The sequence below is a fragment of the Macrobrachium nipponense genome, chromosome 37 (assembly GCF_015104395.2).
Source record: "Macrobrachium nipponense isolate FS-2020 chromosome 37, ASM1510439v2, whole genome shotgun sequence".
Taxonomy (NCBI): domain Eukaryota; kingdom Metazoa; phylum Arthropoda; class Malacostraca; order Decapoda; family Palaemonidae; genus Macrobrachium; species Macrobrachium nipponense.
In genome coordinates this window covers 16691001-16712654 of record NC_061097.1, presented here as the reverse complement: position 1 = coordinate 16712654, position 21654 = coordinate 16691001, and the positions used below count along the sequence as shown (strand labels likewise).

Sequence of the window (21654 nt, the reverse complement as noted above, 5' to 3'; positions counted from 1 at the left end):
TGACGTTATAGTCCTCAGGGAAAAAAAAAAGCCAAAATTCCTTTAAGCACAACAGCTTCGACCTCCACTGGCCCTTATCGACAGCTGTTTATTAATTACACAGAAAGATTATAGTACATTCAAAGTGAAATATAGGAAACAGAGAAATAAAAATAAACAGATAAACGCTGGTATTTGAAGCACAAGAAAGTCAGTTACCGTAGCAACCTTGTTATTTGAAATTATTTACAGGCAATTCCAAGGTTTCAACGGACAAAACAATTCAACTAACAATTTAACTATGCTTTCAGTGAAAATACAACATTGTTTAGTTTCTACTGTCCTTCAATTAACCCGGCTTTTCACAACTTTGATCCCAGAGCAAAGGTATTCCTCGGCAACGGCGCCTTTTATACCACAGCAATCCAGCATATCATATAAATTGAAACAACGTTCTGATTTAAACTGATTTATAACCAATTCAAGGCTTTCATAACATAAAACAAAGCTTCAAACATGTTTACAATGAAAAAGAAGTATTTGTTTAGTTTGTACTGTCCTTTAACTATATGTAAGAACAGGGATCTGTTTTAAATATCCCTGAATGATTATTAAAATTGTTGCAATCAAGTAGACATCTCTCTACATAATTATTTCGTTTTAACAATACTTGGGAACAATTCCACAAAATGGTCTCATTATATGATTGATTATACATTTATGGCATTGCTGCTATCATTTCTTCTGATACTATATTTGTGTTAAGCGCCTGAGTGGCATGATCTCTATGGTCTTGGCTTGACACCTCGGTGCCCGCGATTTCGATTCTCGGGCATTCCACTGAGGGGTTAGAGATGTGTATTTCTGGTGATAGAAGTTCACTCTCGACGTGGTTCGGAAGTCACGTAAAGCCGTTAGTCTCGTTGCTGAATAACCACTGTTTCCATGCAACGTAAAAACACCATACAAACAAACAAAACTATATTTGTGTTGACTTTTTCGCACCTCAAGTTCCTTTGAAAGTGCTGGGTTTGGGTTTGGCATTTTCATTTCCCAACACAATAGGTAACAAGCTTATAAGAAATAGTCCTAAATATGATGAAGGTATTATTTATTAGATCCAACGTTCATGTACGAAGTACTATATTGGACAATCGAAAAAGGAACCAATGGAGGTCGAAATTGTTTAGCTAAAAGGAATTTCAGCTTTACTTTTCCCCTGTGGACAATAACCTAGTAACCACCAGAAAATGCCAGACTTCCCGGGCCCATATATATATATATATATATATATATATATATATATATATATATATATATATATATATATATATATCGCAGAGTTTTTTACTTCACACTACAGAACATGTCAAAAATACACGTCCGTAACATGAATCTCATATTAGGTTGAATAGGAATCAACGGCTCATTGATAGCCTTAATTTGTGCTTCATACGAATATACACCATTAGTTGTCTGCTTAATCGTCCACTTCTTATCGTCCTGTCTGTAATACAGATGTCATAAGTTACCGACGTGTGCTTATGACATGTTTTAACTGTAGCGTGGCAGTGGCCATACCAAGTTAGTACTTGCTGAGAACAGAAAGTTCTGTACTATCTTGAGCCGCTCCATCCCGAAGGGGAAAAGCATGTGGTTATATATATATATATATATATATATATATATATATATATATATATATATATTCGTATATATATACATGTGGGGAAAGAAAGGAGACTTTCGACTTTTATTCTAGATTCGTCTTCAAGTTAATAAACAGTTTGAAGAACACAACTTACATGAGAAATCAATATGGAGTCACCGATAGCTATAAAAACACGTTTACAAGCTAGTTAAGTATCCATAAAACATTCTTCTAAACTAAACATACTTAGTTGAAATATCCAGTAACTAAAATCACAATGATTATCCTTTAGTAAAGGGAGGTCAGCTTATTTGGTGAATCGGCTTACCGCCGATCTTCCCTTACGTATATCTGAGAATAGCCTTGATTAAGCTCGGAATCATTTTGCGGAATCAGTTCGTGAGTAAGCAGTGAACTTCCCTTCCAAGACATATATCAGAGATCAATAGAAGTGTCCCTTTCTAATGTATATATCTGAGATTATTGTTATGTTCCTTTTCAAGTCTAAATACTATTTTTAGTTTTCTGAGGCTAGAGGGCTGCAAATTGGCATTTTGATCATCCACCCTCCCATCATCAAACATACTAAATTTCAACCCTCTAGCCTGAGTAGTTTGTAATGTATTTATGGTTAAAGATATCTATGATCTTGCGTCGCGCCCTGGGTCGTGGCTGAAAATTTAATACAGCATTATACACTGTACAGAAAACTCGATTGCTCCGAAGAAACTTCGGCGTATTTTTTTAACCTTTTTTTTCTAATCAGATTATGAAGAATGACTGATCTTTTAAAGGGAGTTATCGGGGAACTGAAGCATTGACCATTTATAAAGTTTTTTCTTTGCTGAAAAGAAATGAGATCTGATAATGACAAAAGTTTCGTCGTTTGGTACTTTCTTAACTTTTTGAATACCTCTCGAAGTTGCTGTAACTCTCCGGTTATATAAACTATTTTCCTTATTGGAAATATCTGAATAAGATGCTGAGCGTCGTTACCTTACAACGACGAGCCGGCTTTACTGTATATTGCAACCGTCAATGAGTTATAATGATCCTGAAAAGCCAGTAAGTTTTCAGAGGGATCTGTAAACAAAGTCTTAATGGAATAGTCCCTATGAGCGTGTCAATGAACTTATATACTAGGGCAAACTAGAGCAATTTTGACATTTACGATTAACTTTATCTGAGTTACCGCCGTTTTGTGCCTTGCGTGGCCTACTGTAGACGGCACTAACATTCTTAGGTTCGTCTCTATGCCGTCCCCCTCCCCCACCCCAATTTTCGCCCCAATATTCCTCTCTCAAATAAAGAAGCGCATCTGTGGCGTGATGGGTATGGTGTTGGCGTGCCACCTCTTTGGCCGCGAGTTCAATTCTCGAGCATTCCACTGAAGGGTGAGAGATGTGTATTTCTGGTGATGGAAGTTCACTCTCGACGTGGTTCGGAAGTCACGTAAAGCCGTTGGTCCCGTTGCTGAATAACCACTGGTTCCATGCAGCGTAAGAACGCCATACATACAAACAAACAAACAAACAAATCCTTTTTTTCCCTACCTTACAAGAGGATGAAGTAAAGGATGATGCAGTAATATTGTTTTATCATTTGAACCCCTCTTGAGAGTGGAATAAACCCAGTGTCTCTCAGTTCTGGGATGCATATTACAATGAACCAATAGTCATAATGACAGAATCAGCAAGACAGGAGTAATAATTAGATCACATGTGCGTTTGATCTCGGTCATCTCATTAACTCCCGGATCTAAAGCCTTGCACCCTCCGGATGTGAGACTCGAAACGAGCACCTCACAGCATCTTTCACTCGCAGTCCAATCAAGAAGTGTCAACATAATGGTTGTCCCACTGAGTCCCTTAACTTTCAGTCTTCGCGATTATGAGCCAGTTGTTCAAGGGCACTTTGAATGTTGCTGGTTCTGTCGTTGTCATTTAAATGATCAGATTACCGCAGAAATACTACTGTATGTGAATTAAAAGTACTCTTGGATTCCCTAAAGAATAGTTTTTCGAGGAATTGAAAAATGCAGATTTGGTCTCTGACTGAACGCTTTCGGTAAATAGAAAAATTTCAATGAATCCCGAGTGACCAATTGTAGTGAATTAGAACAAGGCGTGATACGACCTCCAGCTTACTCGAAATGTGTGCAAGAGTTTCCCCTCACTCATAAGTTGTAAACATTTATTCCTAACTTTTAACGTAAATTAAGACATGCTAAAATCTATGGTCATATACGTAGGCCTTGTTTCACCAACGAAGATTAAAATAAATACGCTGTAATTAATTAGAAATAATTTCTGCATTGTTTAACATGCACATTATTCATTTTTTACGTTTTCATTCTAATAAATAAATCATAAATATCCTATCCTAAAATTCCTGTACCTTTAACTCGGTACAAAACACCTTTTTAGGACCTTTATAGGGTCTTTCCTCGACCTTTCTTACCACTCCCCCCCTCCCCCCCAACAACAAGAAGTAAGCTGTTTGTAGGGTACTCCCCGAGTAAGCGAAAATTGCATTTAACCTCAGGGGAATATCTTCCGATCAATTCAGAAATTGCGAGGAGTTCCAAAAAAAGAATATTTTTTCTTTTAAGTGCCATGGGAAACTGTTGTAGTGAGTTCAGTTATCTCCATGGAATCCGTACGATACTGCTGATGGTGAACTCTAAATGAAAAAAAAAAATGAGGATATGTAGAATGAATTCAGAGTTGCTTCTTGAATACCATGGAGAACAGCTTTAAAAAAAAGCTACCATGCTCAGTAAGTGTGCATTTTGTTAACTCAAAAATACCTAAAGTAATCCTGACGGATGTCTTTCTCGTGAATGAAGAATGACAAAGGAAAAACATATTTTGGGTGAAAGAAATATATTCAGGGGATCCTTAAAGAACTCTGCCTTTTGCTGAATTGCAAAATATCCATGGGATTCCGGAAGGACTGCTTTACTTAATTCAGAATGCCCAGGTTATTCTCAAGGCACTGTATTTGTTGAATTTAAAGCTACCTTGTGAATCCTGCAGCGATCACTTGTCGCGAACTCAGTAATGCTTAAGTGAAAAGTATTAAAGAGGTATTCTTATCGGGGTTTTATCTCGTGTGCGTGTTAGTGTGTGTGCCCCAGCGCTTGGACTTTTAACCTTCGTGGGAATGAGTTCCCACAAATGGCAGTAAAAATGATAATCCTATAAAAAAGAAAATACAAATTATTCTCGTCTTCCATTGCTTTCGTCAAATATAAAAATATGCTGTGGTTCCTCTTCGCAGTATACCAAGATGAAAGGAAAGCCATCCTTGGTATACTGCGAAGAGGAACCACCCCCCTAGCGCCATATAACAAAATAACAGCAAGAATTTACTGCAAACCAAACCTTACGGCCTCATTGATAATGAAAAATAGTACGGCCCCATCGACGGAGAAAGAGGTTGAATCTGATATAGTGTACAAGTTTGTCTGTGCTGACGAGCAATGTCAGTAAAAATGCTATATCGGACACACAACCACTACACTCAAACGTCGCATGCAGGCTCACAGAAACCAAGGAGCCATTCATCAGCACTTTGTGGATACCCACAATAAAAAACCATCATTACAAGAACTTCAGGAGTGTCACTGTTCACCTCACCGGCATAGAAAACTGTGGATTACACAATAACATCTGTCGTTTTCGATTTTTTTTTTACATGCCACCCCGTTCCCACCCACTTCTCACCCTCTTCCTTACTGTTGGGGCTGAACATGGACTTAAGGGCCTCGAGAGTGTCACTATCCTTTTCAGCGACCTTGAAAACTAGGGATTAGACGCTATTAGACACTAATATCTGACGCTTTCTGTAATTTTCACATTTTCCCCTTTCCCAAACCCACCAGCGCCAGTGATGTTTAACCAACCCCACAGTGTTCATTCCCAGATGGGAAGTAGTATGTATACCAAGTTTGGTTGAAGTGTATGAAGAACACATACACACACACACATCACACACACACACACACACATATATATATATATATATATATATTATATATATATATATGTATGCATATATATATGTATGTATGTATGTATGTATATAAATATGTACGTATATATATTCATTTATTAATACACCTTTATATTTATATTTATATACTGCTAAAAAAGCAAAGCGTTCAATGTCACAATATTATTTTTACTACTGAATCGTGACTGCATCTCTCACATACACACATATATGTGTGTGTGTGTGTGTGTGTTTTTGTGTGGGCGCGCGAGCGCAAGTGCTCATACACACTTCTTCTGCCAAAGTCTTCTTTCGCCTTAGTTCGACATCAACGTCGAACGTAAGATAACAAGTGACAGTTCACCCTCTTTTCCAACCTCCCGTCTCCTCTCCTCCGATAAAAAGAGGAACCGATCCATAAAAATGATTGAAATTGTTTCTATTTCCATTTATTAAAGCGAATCTAGAATTGGATCTGCGAAAGAGCGGCAGTATTCCAGTGACAGCTTAACAGATTTTGTGATTAAGGAAGAGATATGTGTACACCAGTATGACAGTGCTTGCTATTTCAGTTTTGATATACACAGGGGGACCAAAATGAAGAGGCCAGTAACTTGCAGCCAGGTTGTGCATTTTGTCATTTAAAACGATTTTGGTGAATCCGGATGAACACATTCACTTTGCGACGCACTCCCAAGGAATTAGTTATTCATGCAACAATTTAGTTTTGGCGATTTGTTGCCATCGAAAGCGGGTCATCCATTATATTATTGTTGTCATATTATTACATGAAACCTGGCGAACCAGTATCGTATTGTTTTTAATTTAGATTTAATGTTAACAGTAAATTGCAGTATGTGTCTATATGTCTTTTTGTCTTTATGTGAAACAACGAAAGTTTTACTTGTGGTAAACTACGTTCAGACTTGCTTTTGCCCAGCTGAGACTAGCCTTCCTCGCCACTGGTCCCTATATGGATATACAGCTTGAAAGTGCCCTTGGCCAGTCTTGAGGACGACACGTAACGTCCGTGGGGGAAGGACTTGCTCTAGACTCTGTTATCTTACTTCAACTTTAAAGATTTCTGTGAAAGAAAACTATTTAGATATCTGTTTGTCTGTCTGTGCATACTTTTTCTGTCCGCCCTCAGGTCTTAAAAACTACTGAGGCTAGAGGACTGTTAATTGGTATAAAAGTTAAAATTGAAGTTGGTTGTTTCAGTCCTCCACCAGGCCATTGCTCTCGGGCGGTCGTCAGCCGGGTAACCCCAACCCCCTACAATGACGTCATTCATGACAGTAACTACTATAGTGGATTCACATCAGTGCATTTGATGTCTAGGCCCTTCCCTTACGACGCTCCTGATTGGCTGTTGATAAGCCAATCAGTGGGCTGGAACATACATCCTGCCTATGTGAACTCTCGAGAGAGATGAGAGTTTCCAGCCCTGTCATTGGCTTATCAACAGCCAATCAGGAGCGTCGTAAGGGACGGGCCTAGACATCAAATGCACGGCTGATGTGAATCTACTACAGTAGACAGTCGTACGCTGGCCCAGAGAGTAGAAGACCAGCACGCTACCAACTGTACTAGCCAGCCTCATCCACCCTGAAATCATCAAACATACCAAATTGCAACCCTTTAGCCTTAGTAGTTTTTTATTTATGGTTCAAATTAGCCATGATCGTACATCTGCCACCGCTATAGGTTCCGACAACACAGGCTACCACCTGGTCGTGAATGAGTTTCATGGGTCGCAGTTGAAAGTTTCATAGGCCATGGCGAGTTTCATACAGCATTATACGCTGTACAGAAAACTCGATTGCTTTCTTCTGTGCATAATTTACTTGTTATAGTATTGCAATGCTTGCAATAGTGAAAATAGCATTGAATGATGATAATAACAAGTAGAATGCATTTGTTTCTTGTGAATCTTGAGAGAGGGTGAAATGCTCACCTTTATAGTTATGTTTCTGTAATTTATGAATTTATTTGGATTATTTTATATTTCTTATATTATCAGTACTTAATTTTTGCTCCTCGTTCATAAATTTCACTAATCTACATGCATATTCTATAGTACAAGTATTTAAACTTTTAGGGACCAATTGGCGTTATAGCGCCTTAGTGGCGTGATCGGTATGGTTTTGGCCTGCCTCCTCGGTGGCCGCGAGTTAGATTCTCGGCCATTCCGCTGAGGTGTTAGAGATATGTATTTCTGGTGATAGAAGTTCACTCTCGACGTGGTTCGGAAGTCACGTAAAGCCGTTGGTCCCGTTGCTTAATAAATACTGGTCCCATGCAACGTAAAAATACCACTCAAACAAACAAACAAATAAACCAATTGGCGTTATCAAAAGCTCGCTATACAAGTTCATGATTTTTTGGGTGGTTTATTGGAAAGTTTACAAATTGTGGAGAATAGCAGCGCTTGTTTGTATTTCCGAACGCAACACTAGGTGAAAAGTGTAATGGCGTCAGAGAGATTTCGACAAATTTCAATTTACAGTAACGAATTAAGACAGCAACTCTTGAAGCAAATCATAATTAGCTGTCGTTTAGCTCGGTAAATCCACCATTAACCCAAACCCTAGTAAATTTTGTTTTTCTTTTATTATTAATATTTCTTTTAATAATATTTCTTTGATTCAAGAAGGAATGCAAAGCAGGAGTTAGTTTGTGTAAATACTCGTAAGTCATATCAAAGGGTAATGCCCTTCTTTTTCCAAAGGGAATGAAAAGTGATTAAATATAGGGAGACGTTTCTGGATTTTTCCAGAATGGTATACAGCATAAAAATCTCGATAGAAGGTGAGAAGGGAAGGATGAAAAATAATTACCCCCTTTTGTTGAGGCTGATAAAACAGAAGGGACGAAGATAAAGAAGCAAAATAACAATAAGCAAACGAAATGAGAGCAAGAGCGACAGCTGCCATCATATGCAGAGGCAGCCAGCAGGTAAGATGTAAAAGAGACCTACATGCAAAGAAGGTTATCTACAAACAAGCGACTCACATTTGTCCTTTTCCCGTGATAGTTCTCCTCTGTGCCACCATGTGGATGATGGCGCAGCTGATGGACGTGTAGGCGCCGGCCATGATGATCGTCGGCATCACCAACACGACCACCAGCATGTAGGTCTCGTACACTCGCCACACGAGGGGCGAATCGAAGTCTCTCACGCACCAAAAGGCTTTCACTCTCTCGCCGACCTCCATGTGGACCTGCCAGGGGAGAAAGAATAGGATTTGGATTCTGTGGATGGCGGGTGAAGAAGGACAAAAATTGGGAGCCCCGGTTAGAAAAGCTATTTCTGTACCTGGGGTTAATGGAGGGGGAAAAAAGTTGAGGAACTTGGAAATAAAAAATTTTTTTTTTTTTTTTTCGGTAGGGTGGGTGGGTGGGCGGGGGTGGGCATGTGAGGAATAGCGAGGAACCTCAGAACATTAATTATTTTTCAGCTAGGGTAAAAGGGAGAAAAATTGAAGTAGGGCGCCAGAATAGAAATCAATTTAGGGTTTCCTAGGTGGTAATGGAGACGGTGAAAGGAACTGTAGAATAAAAAATGTTCGAACAATGGTTACTGAGTAGAAATTATACCTTGGGATCTTTCTACGACCAGGGGTGGTTAAAAGAACTGCAGAATAAGAATAATTTGTGAGTACTATTTTCATAGAGAGAAAGTAACTCAGAATAAAATTTAAAAAAAGGTTGGGGATCCTTACGCCATTAAAAAAAGGGGAAAAAAAAGGCCTCACAAAGTTCAATTTTAAGCATTGTATTTATAAATATAATAATTCTTAGGAAATGGATTCATAAGAAATAAGTAAACAGGGCCTTTGAATATAAGAAAAATCTGAAAAAAAAAATTAGTAAAAGTTTCATGAAGAAAAACTAAAAGGAACTTCAGAATGAATATCACTCTTCCAACAAAAAAGCTTCAAGAAAAATGTTTAAGGAACAGATTCATTCAAATAAATGAAGCTTCAGAAAAAAAACTCGTTTTTTTAGCATTGGTTTCTTAAAGAGGAATTTGAAGGAAACTCGGTTCTTAAAGAGAAATTTGGAGGGAACTCGGTTTCTTAAAGAGAAATTTGAATGGAACTCGGTTTCTTGAAGAGAAATTTGAAGGGAACTCGGTTTCTTGAAGAGAAATTTGAAGGGAACTCGGTTTCTTAAAGAGAAATTTAAGGGAACTCGGTTTCTTAAAGAGAAATTTGAAGGGAACTCAGAGTCGAAACTATTCCTAGGTGATAGGTCAAGATAATCTCAGACTCTGAATCATTTATTTGCGATGGGGTCTTGATGAAAAATTAAGGCATTGCAGGACAAAATTAATTTTTGAGCTATGGTTTCAATAAAAACAAATTTTAAAGAACCACGGAGTAAAAATCAGGTTTCTGTTGGGTTAACAGAGAAAAGGAAATGAATGCTGAGGATAAAACTAATTTTCAAACATTTGGTTTAATTTGGAAAATATCCAAAAACGAAAATTATTTTCAACTGATTTCATCGGAAAAAAAATCAACATCAGAATCCAGTCTAGTTGGATGGTTGTTGAATATAATTGTGTCTGCTATTAAATTTTACAGAAATGTAATTTTACATGTAAATGTAAATATATGCAGTTTGAGAACATCAAGCGATTTTTATCTTATATATATATATATATATATATATATATATATATATATATATATATATATATATATATATATATATATTATATTATGAGTATCAGCTTTGGATCCTTTTTTCTTTTATTCAGCGAAACGTAGTTTTGAGGAAACAAGTTTGAACTGATAATGTAAAATTCAAATTGTGAAGAGGAGCAGAAGTAGAATAAGGACCTTTTAAATTGGGGATCCAGTCAAAAACTTCCGCATTGCAAATGGATTAAGAGCCCCTTGAGAGTATTTTGACTTAGCAGGTGTTTCCTTTTGTATTCCTACACCAAACGAAGATGGAAAATCTCCTAATGGCCTTCTCTTCCCTAATATTTGTAGGATGATTTATGAGGCGTCATCCCCCCATAAAGGTTAGCTACTGACCGATGTCAAATCCCGAGATAAGTCACTCACACTTCAGGGACTTGCGCCCCTTTTTCCATTGTAGTATGGTCCCCAACGTAATTTAGTAAAAGCCATTAAATTGAGAACTTCCTGCCAAGTCCCTTAAATTCACACATCTCACGGGAGGTCTCCCTAGCTTACCTCTGACCTTGGCCCCCTTTTTACCTGACTTTGTCCCGTTCCATTGTCATCGGACCCTGGGTCCCAACTCCGCCTCACTCACGCCTGCATGACTACCGCCTCTACGTGTTTTGCTATTGTTCTTCTTATGTCTACACCTTCTGTGCTGGCGTTAAAATGTTCTTTCAGGTTCCCATGGAAGATTAGCGTTGGAGATGGAAGACCGAGACGAATCGCCCCTCCTGAGGACACTCGATTATGTTTTCGGAACAACAATATCCAGTTTGGGCAGGATCCAGTTACCAAACTCTGGTATATATACGGCCTATTCAGGCCTATCAATTCGCACTTGTCTTCGCACTTTGCCCTAACCTGTAGTACTTGGCATGTCGACCTTGCCAGTAACGGAAGGCCTATTGCCTCGCTGCAGTACGCCTACCCAGAAGCGTTCCTGTACCTGATCACTCAGCCCACCGCTCTCCTCAACCACCGTCTTGAAGCTGACAATGACAAGTACTTTAAAGTAACCACAACTGTGCATCAAGACACTGGTTGTGAGTCCTCCGGACAGTCGTCTACCTACTTGATTCTTGATTTCCTTTGGTGAAGTCCTGCGAGTGACCCACGTCCTTTGGCCGACGCCCTTGTACAACTCCACGCCCGTCATGCCACTGATTTAAGATAACACAGCAAACATTTGTTCCGTCGGTCCTTCACCCCTGTTCCTAGCACTCATTCCTATTTTCAGCTGTGATTTCTCCTGTGATTCCCATTCCTGGAATTCCCGTTCCTGGAATTCCCGTCTGCCTATGAGACCCAGTGAGTGTTTTCAAGTGTGAATAGTGATATCATTGATCATACTTTGCTACTTTTGAATCGAGTTATGCTCAACGCATTTTAACGTAATATCACTTTTGATTTACAATGAAATCTTACAAATCGCTGTATAATTTTGCCTTTGCAAATATCATTGTTTTCATTGTCGAATGCTCTGCAGATTCATGTAGGCTCCCCCATTATGTGCCTGCCCCTATTTCTGCCAGTGCCAACATTGGGGTGCCATATCCCTGATTGCCTGCGACGCTCACGCTCACTTACAGTGCTCCACTTGAAAAGTGTTATTGCGTATTGCTGATCTTATGTTCACGATCCATATTTTCCTGTACCTACATGATACTGTAGGTTAGTGTATTTTGCTCTCGACTTGATGGCACCTTTTCACTTGCTATTGTGAACAGTAGAATTAATATCGTGAGTGCCACGAAGCGAGACAGAGCTCTTGTAAATTGCAATCCTTCTGATTGCCCTTTTATAGATTATATTAATTTATGAACAGAATACATTTCCATTTATTCTTGGAAAGTAATTCTGGGTGTTCTGTAAAGGTTCTATTCTTATCTTTCCGTTCATAGTCTGCGTGCCATGAGTCAGGAAACAGTAGGTTGCAAACAAGGAATGATTTTGGAAATTCAGAATTTTGAATTCAGTAATTTTGCTTTAACCCAGGCCACTGCAACTAATATTATATATATATATATATATATATATATATATATATATATATATATATATATATATATGTAAAAAGGGGGAATGTACTGACTCATCATTTTTAACTTCCCTGGAGACAGAGTGGTCCGAGCAACGACCTAGAGAATGCCGATGACTTTTTTGGGATGGTGTGATTCTTACCTAAGCATATCAGTGCCATGAGAGCTTGTCCAAGGTGCCTTTGAAAACTAGCTGCAACCAGTTATGAGGGTGTGGACAAAGGGCGTGAGTTTGTCTGTACGTGTGCGCCTCTTTCGTTCATAACGGCAGGTATTAGCCAGAACGATGGAGACAGTTATGGGGAGAAAAGGCAGATGCCGGGATAGCTATACAATGTTTCTTTATTAAGTGCTTGAAGATTCCAGGCTGGAGATGGGTAAGAGTTACTGTGCTTTAGCCAAAGATGTGGCTTAACTATATTTTGATATTTTGGTAAAGCTGTTCTATTTCATTTAATCTTTTGACTTTGTCTTTACAATTGTGTATGTTCATTAGTGTGTCCCTCCTGTCTTTTAAACAGGCGGATCTAGTGGAGGGGACTAAGTGTCCTAGTGAGGGGAGACTGTGTCCTGTGTGGAGGGAACTATAATATTTTGGAGAAGAGATAATTGTTGTTTGACTATTACTGATTAAGACTATTATTTACCTGGGGTTATCTGAGTTACTTGAACTGTGAGTTATCATTCCATTAATTATCCTGTAAGAACCTGAGTTATTCAATTAGTACTTTACTTTGAATAAATGTCTATTTTTGTAGTTCCGACTCTAATTTGATGACCTGATGAAATGGAGAGAGAGAGAGAGGGAAGGCTGTTGCCAGAGTCGAGAGAGAGAGAGAGAGAGAGGGAAGGCTGTTGCCAGAGTCGAGAGAGAGAGGGAGGGAGAGAGAGAGAAGGGGGGGGGGGACTATTGTCAGGGTCTGAGAGAGAGAGAGAGAGAGAGGAGAGAATGTGTTACCAGACAAGGTGTTACCAGTTCGCCTTCCACTTATGGCTTAACGTTTACCAATATGAAAATACGAGAAACTATCTCGTAAGGTATATATACACATATATATCTATATATAATATATGATTATATATATATATATGTATATATATATATATATATGTATACATATATATATACATATATATATTTTATTATTATATAATATATTATATATACCTATAATACGAATAACATTGTATTTCATTCACCAAAATCGAATAGAATAGAAATTCGGGTACCGCATAATATGCCGTTTTGTTCATCATATTGCAGTTACTTTAATAAGTGAAAATAATGATCCTTTTATGTCCTTGTGGGAGTAACTGAATAGTGGCAAGAGGACCTCCTGGCTCTGTTGTCGACGTCGGTGATAGTAAGTTGAAAAGATGGTTTCAAACTCTTGAAGCGCCAGGCGCAATTTTCCTCATTTTTCTTACATTAAGGTTTATGCATGCTTTTCTTATATGCTGTTGTTTTTTATTCACTCGTTGTTTATGGTAAAAGTTTCACCCCTGAAAGCAGGCACAGGCCGAACGACGGCAGTTTCTAAACATGAAAGTTATTTTACCGATAAAGTATCTTTGTTACACACACAATTAATTAATTGATATATGGATACATATTGCGTTTTATTATATACAAGCTTGGCGTGCACCACGTGCGCTGGAACACGGCACTGATGTCTTCCCTACCCTCCCGATCCCCATCTACCCTGCCTACACCCGGGGTGGACAAACAGGTTCGCAAGAGGAGCGGTTATGGGTCTCGTACCCTCCAGTTCCTCTACCTACCCCGCCTCATCTGGTGCGGACTAACCGGTTTGTAGGGGGTGGGTGACTGTGTCATGTCTATTTTACTGAGGACAAACAAGATTCCCTCGGATTTTATTATAGATTCTTTCTATGGAAGCTTTCTCTGCAGTTTATGACCTCATGTGAATATATAATAACAATAATTTTAATAATCTAGACAACAAATGGATTTGATTAAATCTGGTAAATAATACAAATTCCCAAGTTTGGCCTGGATAGCACTTCATACTAAATGATATGCAAGATATTTTATTTGTGATAAACCTTATAAACGAGGAAAATTTTTTTGTTTCATAAATTTCACTTAACTCATTGGCGAAGGGTACCCTGAGTTGTGATGGCTTTAGATATCTTGACATTATAAAACAGATTCGAATCCTGGTGGGGAGAATGAGGCCTGCGTTATCTCAAGCACAGTAAACAGCCTCTAAGTGAAAGGTAAGGTATTAAAGTGAATAAGAGGTCTGCTGTGGACTTCCGAACCCGAACTAACAGACATAGGGAGAAAGATTTTACATTCAAAGGTTTACATTTAGCTGTAAAGTGTGACCAGTAATTTCAAATATACTGTATAATCAAGACCTCTCGAAATCATTGAATACTACATTGTACTTTTTTTTACGGAATCCAAGAAAGACATTCTTTCCCAAATATTTTGAGATATGTAGGTTTACTCATTCGCGAAAACTACCATTGTGGTATTTTATTTGAGCGCATATTTTGAACACGAAATATAATAACCTTGAATTACGTTGTAAGCAGTCGCCGTGTCCTTCACCCTATTAAAAGTTCCCTAAAATTACCACTAATTATCATTTTCCAGTTTCGTAAACCGAAGACAAAAACTTTGATACGAGTCGAACTTCAGCTTCCAGGAAAGTTGTGAAAAAAGTGAGGGCGCTTGACAAACTACCATTATCAGATCATAGACAGTTTTTTTATCATTTTTCTAAGCATTGCTGAAATACTTAAAAAGAGAGCTTTGATTCTTTAGTGCTTTGGCAGCCTTTGCAATGAAGTGTGTTTGTACGAAATCACCGAAATTAAATTTTGAGTTTGGAGAAATCCCTAAATTATTGTGGTCTAACCTCAAGTAGTTTTTATGGAGAACAAGTACGTAGTTTTTATAGAGAACAGAATTTCCATAAGCGTAATACTTTTCATATGGTTGGATCAGAAGAAATAAATCATCATAATCTAATAGCTGTAATACTTTTCAGAAGAGATAAGTTACCGAAATATAAAAGCGCACTGGAAAATGCACTGGACTCGTTCATCGTTAGCATACTTTCAAAGCTCGCTGTGAACGAGTTTCATTGTTAATTTCCTATTTCGTGTATCAGGATTTTCAGTACAAAAAATATCCAATTACCAAGAAAACAAAAGGAAGCTCGCAGCGTTGCGAGACCATTGTAATATCATCATTTTGTCAAACTACAACTCTTGGATCTTTAAGATTCATTGAAATATAATATGTTGATGCTTTCAGTTTCCTAAGATTAATTCGTAGAAATATATGCAATATGTGATTAAATTTTTTCCTCAACTCCGCCTGGTTGTTTTACTAAAGACACGCACACACACACACAACACACAAGAATGATAGTTTTATCACTTATATACACGAAAGTTTGTTTTTGTACTTCAAACTATTAAGCAACAAATACCGTCTTAATATTAAATACATTATGCAGTGAGAATATCGTACACCCGAACGGAATTATATATGATGATTGGATCTCTCCTGGCCAGGATTCAAACCCATGTTTGTGGGTTTGATACTGAATTAAGTAGGACTTAAACCTTTCGGCCATCCCAGTTGCAGTTTAATTATAATACCTTTAGGTGTTGTTCGTAATGTGTAGAAAATTTGATATTCAGGAGGTAGTAGTGGCTTACTATTTGTGAACACGCATACCTATATGTAATATATACTATACATATATATGTATGTAAATATATATATACACAAATATATATATATATATATATATATATATATATATATATATATATATATACATATACATATATATATATATATATATATATATATATATATATATATATATATATATATATATATTATATATATATATATAAAATAGGTCATTATTTGGTAGAAACAGATAAAATAACTAGTGTTTTCAAGTGAGAACTTTCTTATACATATTATTGCTATGACACCCGTTTCCCCACCATTATCCCTACATTAATGGGTTGGTTGCCTGATGCGCCTTCTCCACTGCCTTCTATCAAAGGCATCATCCTCCACCAAACCTCTCCTCTCCTTCACTTTATCTCGCCATCTAATTCTCTGTCTCCCTCTCGACCTTCTTCCTCTAACAGGTTCCTCCCAAGTCCTCTTCACTCTCTCCTCCTCATCCATCCTCAACACATGCCAATACCATCTTAATCGTGACTCTGTTATTATTGCTATGACACACTAGCCAGCAAAACAGTACTTCGTGAAAGTGTTTGAAACAGATAAGAGATTTTAGAAGGGTCTGATGTAAAGCTCTGAAGAGTCGTGTTAGTAATTGATCGAATATGGTCGAGAAGAGGGTCACGAAATATGGAAGAAGACTGGTGTTTTTAGGGGTTCGTGATCAATGTGTTTTCATAGACAGGCAACAGACGGATGTAGGATTGCCCTATAAAAAAATACAGTGGAATATGAATAAATAGTTGCTTGAAACTGTTATGAGCCGGACAAAAATCTTATACAGGAGAGACCAGCAGAAAGCTTTTTAGAGAATTGTGGGAGGAAAGCTGAAATACTCCCATGTCGAATTTAACGTAGATGAGATTTTTACTGAGTCACTCAGTTCTAGATTAAAACATTTTGACAGTAGATGTTATGAGTGGCCACAAAAAAAGTAATTGATAAAATGTGTGAGCTGACTTGTCTCATAGTTAATGGATCAATTATTTGAAAAATAATGGTGTTGGTTCTGCGATTGTTGAGACATTCTTCTGTGATACTGATGGACCCATTGCCATTATCAATGGTAGCTGAAATTAGGATAATACTGAAAGTATTTGTGAAGACTAAATCAAAACAGTATGGGAGTTTGAAGTACATGAATGTGCAATAACCATGAAAGAAAGATAAATGAATAGTAGGCATTAATTTTACCTCGGAATTAATATATTTTCGTATATGAATGTTAACCAAAGGGGAATTTTATAGTTGATAAGAAATTCGTCGGCTCATGGGCTCGAACCACTGAACCAATATTTCAGGAGATTCAGTGACACGCCTAACCACAAGGCTATCACCAGAGATGTAAGGTTATGCCACCTCTCGCCTACCCGAGCGTGACTGGGATTTGTAGGTGAGAGGTGGCATTAACTTATACCTCTCGCGATAGCCTTGGGGGTAAGCGCATCACTGTGCGTCCTGAATTCTTGGTTCTGTGGTTCGAGCTCCCTAGTCGACGAATTTATAATCAACTATGAAATTCTCCTTCGGTTAACATACATATATTATTAGAACATAATAATTCCGAGGTAGCGCGAATTACGTATTAAAGAACATTTGTAGCTTAATGTTTATATATTTATGTGTATATATATTATATGTTCAATGTGCGCGCGACATATAAATACATATATTGAAATCCAGACCCAAAAATACCACTTGAAATTCCGTATGGCACCTTTATTGAAAAGTTTCCTTATGTTTTATCTATGCAACTTCTGAAAAGTTTATCTAAGGGAGAGATTCAAGGAAACCATTTCCTTCAGTAAGGTGCTTCATTTTACCTTTTACTTTTCCTTATGGAGAGGGAATAAAGGAGAGTAATTATTTTCCGGCAGCCGGTCAAATCACATTTTCCCATTCAATTCTCTACGGAAGCGGTGAAAAACTTTCGGTCTTGCCAGATGAACGATGTTCACACAGCACAGCGGAGAACGCGATGAGAGCAGAAGTGCACCGATAAACTACTTATCTCGCTTTGTGACGGACCGTCCCTCGCTCGGTCGCCGATTTAAGGAAAGTTTTATTCTTTTAGCATTTATCGCACGACTTTTCGCTTCCTGCTTCGCCCACTTTAGCTGTGGGTGTAACATCCCTTCCTACTACTTTAGCCATTTCTGTTAGAAGTTAAACACTCAAATGCGCAAACACATGAGTGTTTGCCTTTGAAAAAAGAATTAGATACATACACACACACACACACACATATATATATATATATATATATATATATATATATATATATATATATATATATATATATATATATATAATGTATATATAATCTTCACAAATATTATTAAATCCCATATATCGCTTAGTATCCATTTCACTATGCCTCGGAAATAATTTACACCCAAAATGAATTAGAATTGATAAGTGCTTCATCACCAGCGGGATTCGACTTGGCTCAGTGGTCAAAGTCACTGTGCATCGTTCCGAAACTAGGCAGCGGTTGGAACACCACTGGCGACGAAGCACTTATCAATTATATTCCTCTTGGGTGTAGGTTATATCCTAGGGATGATGAAATCAGTATTAAAGTATTTTTGTGGCTTAATTAAATGTAAAAGACAACACAGTGTACGTAACAAGGATTTACACACACACACACACACACACACACACATATATATATATATATATATATATATATATATATATATATATATATATGTGTGTGTGTGTGTGTGTGTGTGTTGTGTGCGCGTGTGGGGTGCATGTTTGTATCCTTGTACTTTTGGTAGCTGCTGCTAAGATGTCAGGATGACAATTTGAGAAGTCGAAGACAGGGAAATCTGATACTGTTGGAGGGAATTTGCAAAGAACCTACAGTGCGCTGGATAAGTATCACTGTAACAAATTCTTTGTTTATAAGGGCGTACACTCCCTCGGGAAGGAGTTGGGAGAGGCAGTAAAACTTTTTAGCTAACTGTCCAGATATATGTAAACCTATCTGTTATAGACGATATGTTGATGACACATTTGTATTATTCAAGCAACCATGGCATATTGGGATGTTTCTTGACCATATTAATAATCAACATCAAAATATAAATTTTACATTGGATAAAGAACAACGCTTTATCTTTTCTAGATATCAATGTAAGTAGAGACAATAGTGAATTTACTACATCCGTGTATCGGAAAAACCTACACTGGACTTCCTAACAACTTCTATAGTTCATGCTATAAGAACTTTAAACTGAGCTACATGTACTGTCGGCCAAAAAACTATTGGCAGAGTTTCATAATTTTTCGTTCACCTGCCTGACGCACGATTCATGCCTTATATTTCGATTTTTCTTTTCAAAAATGGAAGAAATATGTGATGACGTTAAAAACAGTCACTGATATCTTTAGAACATTATGTTATGTTATTGTGTAAAACTAGTTTCCATATAGCAAAATTGAGGTGAACGAAACGAAGTGATAAAAAACGTCATATCACAACCATAGATATACATTACCAAATAGATAGGAGACACCTATCACTAGTAGTATCGCATAAACATAGTCCTTAAATTATTATTTCAATATTAAGTTGAAGGTAGTTGAACTATTCCATTTGTTAAATTTTACAGAAAACATTGGAATCTCACAAAATGCTATCAAATTTAAAAACAAAAAGAAAAAAAAACCGATATCCTAACAGTGTGAACCAGGCGACCTCACTCTATTGCTTTTGATGTTATGTGCACGGGAATCTAATGTCAATGTATCATTTATCGGTCTAAGAAACATCCCTCGATGAGCGAGAGAATTATTGCACTGCATTCGGTGCAAGTTCCTGTTGGAGAGATATCAAGAAAGCCTAATAAACCGGAGAGAATCATACATAGATGAATCAAATTGTTTAAAGAACGGCAAAATTTAGAACATGGGCCTAGAGATAGAACACCTGGAAGCCCCACAAGAGAGCAAAACAATACAGTAGTGTAAATGTTGCTGAGCAACATTCATTTGTGAATTTTGAATTCTAGTGCCTCTCACGACATTGCTGAACCAGGCATCATAACTAGCTCTACGCTTATGACTGGTGTCTGATGAATACTTTAGATGGAGAGGAAGAGATTTTTAAATCTACACTTGAAATCTTTCATAGTTGTCTAATGAATAAGTCTAATGAATAAGCAAACTTATCTTTGATGGATGAGAGATTCAGTTAGGCTTACTCTTTTTGCTTTGTTTTTTATCGGTGGCCAGTGAATACCACGGATAGGGAAGGAAACGGTTTCAATGATGCATGCATTTTTGTCTTCAAAACCTAAAGAATACATTTTATTGGGAGATACTTTATTAACATCGGCCTAATCCTTCCATCACTCCTATACGCCACCTCCGCTCTCTTCTACATCTCAGGCGACTAGATCCGACTTCTCACTACGAACTCCATCTCGTGAAAGCATCACTAATGATAACGGTTATTTTAAAATTGCCCGCACCGACAACGTACGCCTTAAAATGCATGTTTATAAAATATTCTCTCTTCAAAGAAACTTTATCTTTCATTCCACAAAATATGTGCATACACTCGTGTTACACCCTGTAGCCGTCAAAGAGCAAACCCTTTATTAAAGCAGTAGGTTTTTCTTGAAAAAAAAAAAAAAAAAAAAAAAAAAAAAAAAAAAAAAAAAAAAAAAAAAAAACACATATGAAATAGACTTAACCGAGAACGTCACCTTTCATATTTCTTATCCTTTCAGCTACTTATAATATGCTTATGGTAGTAGGTCTAGGTATACATGTGAAATTAATTTGAATTAATTTCTATTTAGAAGAAATGAATAGCTACAGAAAGATCAACCTAAGAAAGCTTTACGGAAAGTAAGCCTTTCTTAATGTATTCGTCAGTTTTGACTCCCACAGCTTTCCAACGTGTCCAAATGGAACAGGATGATATGCAAGGAATTCGATAAAAAATAAGACTGAATTATATTCGTTTGATTTTTTTATGATTGCTTTTTGGACTTTGAATAGCTAGGTCTGAGTTAATTATGTTAAGCAATTATGAAAAGGATAAGAAGAAAGGCGAAAATGGTTAATAAAACAAGAATAACGGGAATAGTCAAATAAAGCAGATATATATATATATATATATATATATCTATATATATATATATATATATATATATATATATATATATATATATATATATATAATATATTATATTATACGTATCCGAGAGAGTATAGACCTCGGCTAATCATGTGGGAAAATCAGAAGTCCAATTTAGGCCCACTAAATGTATCATGCAAATTATTTTATTGATCAAAGGACAAAATTAGTTTAATTAAACATCGTTTTCAAAGAATGTTAACGCCTTGATGTATTATTTATCGGCTGTAGGAGACGAAATGACAACATCCCAGTGCAGTACGATACGTTGAGTCAAGACTCGAGCGGCAGCAAAGCCAACTTCAAAATCTTCGGTATGGTGTCACGAAGCTAGAGTTGAGAATAAAATTAGAAATCGTGGACCCATCGGTATATATTTT

The 21654-nt window shown here is 37.2% G+C and overlaps 1 protein-coding gene across 1 annotated transcript in view; it reads right to left on the bottom strand.

Moving 5' to 3' along the window:
• Positions 1–8637: 8637 nt before the first annotated feature.
• LOC135208930 (gastrin/cholecystokinin type B receptor-like) overlaps positions 8638–21654 on the bottom strand; it is a 64356-nt gene continuing 51339 nt past the window's right edge. Inside the window, exon 4 of the mRNA XM_064241494.1 lies at positions 8638–8850. Coding sequence (XP_064097564.1) covers positions 8638–8850 — 213 coding nt within the window. The remainder of the gene's footprint in view (positions 8851–21654) is intronic.